The sequence below is a fragment of the Mandrillus leucophaeus genome, unplaced genomic scaffold (genome assembly GCF_000951045.1).
Source record: "Mandrillus leucophaeus isolate KB7577 unplaced genomic scaffold, Mleu.le_1.0 Scaffold69, whole genome shotgun sequence".
In the NCBI taxonomy this organism is placed as follows: Eukaryota; Metazoa; Chordata; class Mammalia; order Primates; family Cercopithecidae; genus Mandrillus; species Mandrillus leucophaeus.
This window is the reverse complement of record NW_012107474.1, coordinates 122,360-127,212: the sequence shown is the minus strand read 5'-3', so window position 1 is coordinate 127,212 and position 4,853 is coordinate 122,360. Positions and strand designations below refer to the sequence as shown.

General features: G+C 60.0%; 1 protein-coding gene across 1 annotated transcript in view; it reads left to right on the top strand.

Annotated features, from left to right (window-relative positions):
• COL18A1 (collagen, type XVIII, alpha 1) overlaps positions 1 to 4,853 on the top strand; it is a 70,726-nt gene that overhangs the window by 57,938 nt on the left and 7,935 nt on the right. The window contains exons 31-34 of the mRNA XM_012002594.1: positions 2,640 to 2,683; positions 3,055 to 3,186; positions 4,132 to 4,285; positions 4,365 to 4,438. Coding sequence (XP_011857984.1) covers positions 2,640 to 2,683; positions 3,055 to 3,186; positions 4,132 to 4,285; positions 4,365 to 4,438 — 404 coding nt within the window. The remainder of the gene's footprint in view (positions 1 to 2,639; positions 2,684 to 3,054; positions 3,187 to 4,131; positions 4,286 to 4,364; positions 4,439 to 4,853) is intronic.

Here is a 4,853-nt window from a genome sequence, read left to right as displayed (position 1 = left end):
GAGGCTCCTGCAGGAACTGGCGAAGGCTGCACGGCACAGGGTCCCAGCGACAGTGCAATTACAGGTTGCCGTGGTCTCAGCACCCTGAGGAGTGGCGGTGGTCCTCACTCTGTTGGACGGTGAGGTTGGAGAGGGATGCAGAGCTGACACCGGTGGAGAGGCAGGAGGGCAGGCAGGATGGCACACATACAGGAGGTTTAAAACGCACAGAGTGGATCCAAAAGAAGGCAAAACAGGAGAGAAAACGGAATGCAGAACAGGTGGGATGAACAGAAACTAGGGAATAAAACAGTAGATTTAGGCTCCGATACATCTGCAGGTGCTATAAGTGTGACTGGAGTAGATACATCCACTGAAGGACAGGCATACAGCAAAACCGTATGCTCCTTACTAGAGACGGTCCCTGAACGCGAGGGCTGGAGACGTCAAGGCACCCAGAGGCTGGTGTGGGTTTGGGTGTGTGTGGAGTGTGTGTATGTGTGTGTGCTGGGTGTGTAGGGTGCAGGTGTGGGTGTGTGTGAAGTGTGGAGTATGCATATGTGGGTGTGCTGTGTAGTGGGTGTGTGGAGTGTGTATATGGGTGTGCTGAGTGTGTAGTGGTGTGTGGGGTGTGTATATGTGGGTGTGCTGAGTGTGGTGTGAGGGTGTGTGTGGAGTGTATGTGGTTGTTGGGTGTGTAGTGTGGGGGTGTGTGGAGTGTGGGTATGTGGGTGCTGGGTGTGTCATGGAGTGTGGTTTGGCGTGTGTGGGGAGGGTGTGTGTCGTGTGGGGGTGTGGTTTGGTGTGTGTGTGTGTGCAAAGTGTATCCTGGAGTAAGAAACATGGTCAAAAATAAATGTTCATTGAGACAACGGAGCAAGTCTACCAGAGAAATTCAGTAATTCTACATTTCTGTGCATCTAATGAGATAGCCCTCAAGATATGACAAGTAAAAAGTTGGCAAAGTGAAAAAGAAAAACACAAATCGATCATTATAGGGGGACTTTCAGCCCAGGGAGATCTGAACAGCAGGTCTGACAGGCGTCACCTGCAACCGTCTCCAGGTCGCGCCCCCAGCACTGGGACCAGGGTCTGCCCCCGAGGGGCCCAGGCTAGGCTGAATGCAGGCCTGGCTTCCAGAACTGTGATCTCACGAGTGCAGCAGAAGCAAGTGGGAAATGCCCACAGGGCAGTGCCCTTCCAGGAGGCTCATGAGTCAAGGAGAAGCAGGTGGAAGTGAGGAACCCCTGGCGCTTAGATGCGTCCGGGGCATCCTTAGTCCTCACACTGCAGCCTCAGGGGCCTCCACAACCGGTCACCTCCCTCTGCAGAAGGACCCAGCCCAGGAGGAAGCATGGGTCCTGACAGCAGCCATGACCTCCAACCCCAGGGACTGCACCTGTGGGATGGGGGTGCCTTGGGGGTGCCCTGGGGGTGTGGAGCCACCTGCTCAGAGGCTTCTGGGTTACAGGGCACGGCCTCCAAGAGTGAGGTTGTCTCCACCCCGGTCAGGGATCCAGGGGAACAGTCACAGGAGAAGGTTTGCTCAAGGCCGTCTAAGGTCCCACCTGGAGGGAGAACGGGTTTTGTCATCTCCATTGACACAATTACAGCTTTAAATAGTACCTGTTTCCACACATCAGCCTAAGATGCTAAAAAACAAACAGCATTTATTGTTAGAGAACAACAAACATTTATTTGATGAAAATAGTTGGGAAGAAATATTAAAGATCAAAAATGAGTGAAGAGAAATTATGTATGGTTTATGTATATAAAAATAGCAAGGATCAAGAAAGTCCAAAAATGCGAAGTTCATTCTTTGAAAAGGCTAACGGCATTCCTAACCTCTGCCAAGGCTGATGGAAAGGAGAGAAGCAACAAAGAGTGATATCAGCAAAGGGCTCCTCCGTGGTCTGGAAGGAGCCACCTGGAACTTCCACAGCTTCACCCTCGGAGGGGGCGTGGGGACCTCAAGTCAGGGCCAAGACAGCTGCCTGCCCACCCTGGGAGGACAGGACGCGGGAAGGAAGGACATTTCCCACATAAGCTGCCCAAGTGGATCTGCAGGTGGACCGTCAGGGTTCACCGAGGTCACCAGATGGAAGGGGAGTTTAGAAAAACCACCAACTAGTCCTAAACAATTAAAAATGAAGTTTTAAAAAGACCCCATTGTCTGGGCGCGGTGGCTCACGCCTGTAATCCCAGCACTTTGGGAGGCCGAGGCGGGCAGATCATGAAGTCAGGAGATCGAGACCATCCTGGCTAACACGGTGAAACCGCGTCTCTACTAAAAATACAAAAACAGCCGGGCGTGGTGGTGGGCGCCTGTAGTCCCAGCTACTCGGGAGGTGGAGGCAGGAGAATGGCGTGAACCCGGGGGGGTGGAGCTTGCACTGGGCTGAGATCGCGCCCCTGCACTCCAGCCTGGGCGACAGAGCGAGACTCCGCCTCAAAAAAAAAAAAAAAAAGACACCATTGACAAAAACATCAGAAAGTATCAGTTAACTAAGAAGAACCTAATGAAATATGGGATCTCTACCGGGAAATACGGTAATGGCTGGAAGCGCCTCAGGCAAACCCACCAGTGCTGGGGGCTGCAGGGGGAGCCCGGCGCCGTCAGACGCCACCTCAGCGAGACCCCACCTGTCTGTCTCTCGCAGGGCAGTTTCCATTCGACTTCCTTCAGTTGGAGGCTGAAATGAAGGTGGGTGACCTCCCTGGTGAGGTTGAGGGCCCCCAAGGTCCTGTACATCCCCCTGGGTGGCTGCTCCCAATTCCTTGCACCATCCGGCCCAAGACCCCTTCCTGTTCAGCCCTGAGAGGAGCGCTGGCTCCAGAGGGCGTCGAGGGCGTCCCTCAGGACGTTCCTGTCCCCAGCTCAGTTTTTGGGGACTTGGCTGATACAGTGGGAGGTGGGGAGTCGAGCCCTATTCTCCACAGCCAGCAGCTCCCAGGCCTGGGCTCCAGGCTCCAGAAGCTTCTGACCGCCGTACCCTGGCTCGGGAGGGATGGGAGGTCACCTGTGGCTTGTAGGGGTTTGGGGCTCCCGTGTCTGACAAGTGTTTCCATCCACAGGGGGAGAAGGGAGACCGAGGTGATGCAGGACAGAAAGGCGAAAGGGGTGAGCCCGGGGGCGGTGGCTTTTTTGGCTCCAGCCTGCCAGGCCCCCCCGGTCCCCCAGGCCCACCTGGCTACCCTGGGATTCCAGTAAGTCCCACCCTGTGCAGGCAGAGCGTATGTCCCAGGGGTCTGGGTGCAGAGCTGAGGGCACCGACGCCCGCCAAGGCCGGAGCCGCCCCTGCAAGCTCAGCGGTCCCGACACGGCCCTTCCCCGTGTGGGGATGCAGCAGGCCGCCCAGGTGTGGGTGCCCTGGCCCCGGACACGCCCCGTCCCCCTGCAGTGTTCCATGGCCTGCCCTCCTGCCAGGGCCAAGCGCATCCACCTCTGCTCCTGGGCTGGGTCAGATCGGGGTTTAGGCCCATCAGTCCTGAAAGACTCCAGAGAGCCATGGGCCCAGCTCCTGCCTGGGGCCCACGCTGTTGTCAGGTCCCTGGTCTCTGCTGGTCTCTCTGGTCACAGCTGGTCTCTGCCCCGGGATCGCACCCTCAGGAAAGAAGGGGTGATGGTGTGGGGGTTTCTCAGGCTATGGTGTGGGCAGGGAGAGGACCAGTGACTCAGAGGTTGCGCTCATCAAGGGGGTCTTGGTAGCTACAGCCCCAGCCCCACAAGCTTGCCCGCCCCCAGCCCGATGCAGCCCCAGCCCCACAAGCTTGCCCGCCCCCAGCCCGATGCAGCCCCAGCCCCACAAGCTTGCCCGCCCCCAGCCCGATGCAGCCCCAGCCCCACAAGCTTGCCCGCCCCCAGCCCGATGCAGCCCCAGCCCCACAAGTTTGCCCGCCCCCAGCCTGATGCAGCCCCAGCCCCACAAGCTTGCCCGCCCCCAGCCCGATGCAGCCCCAGCCCCACAAGCTTGCCCGCCCCCAGCCCGATGCAGCCCCAGCCCCACAAGTTTGCCCGCCCCCAGCCTGATGCAGCCCCAGCCCCACAAGCTTGCCTGCCCCCAGCCCGATGCAGCCCCAGCCCCACAAACTTGCCTGCCCCCAGCCCAGGGCACGAGGTAACCAGGAAGCGTCTCTTGTCGCCGTCCCTAGGGTCCCAAGGGAGAGAGCATCCGGGGCCAGCCTGGCCCACCTGGACCTCAGGGACCCCCCGGCATCGGCTACGAGGGGCGCCAGGGCCCTCCCGGCCCCCCAGGCCCCCCTGGCCCCCCAGGGCCCCCTTCATTTCCCGGCCCTCACAGGCAGAGTAAGTCAGTGGGGAGTGGGCCCCGGGCAGAGGCCGCCTCGTGTGGCTTCCCGTTCCCACCTTGGTTTCTCTCCTGCAGCTATCAGCGTTCCCGGCCCTCCGGGCCCCCCTGGGCCCCCTGGGCCTCCTGGAACCATGGGCACCTCCTCAGGGGTGAGTATCTAGGCAGCCGGCTGGGCACCTGGGTCCCATGCCCTGGCTGGTTCTGTAGCCCCTGCCCCTCAGAGGCACCGTCCCACGGACCCCACAGGGAGATGCACAGGAGGCCGAGATGTGGTTTCCAGGGTGGAAGCGGGGCCAGGCCATGGGGGGATCCAGTGGGCCCAGGAGGACGACCACCAGCTGGGAAGTGTCCAGGGCCCATGCACTGTCCACGGAGGCTGAAGGGCTGGAGGCGGGCAGGGGTCCCCACGGTGCTCATGCGGGCAGCTGCCTCAGTCCATGCCTGCCCAAAGCCCTGCGGCCCCTGCCCTGCGCCCTGAAACGGGCATCCCTTCCTTCTGCCCCTGCCCAGCGCCCTGAAACGGGCATCCCTTCCTTCTGCCCCTGCCCAGCGCCCTGAAACGGG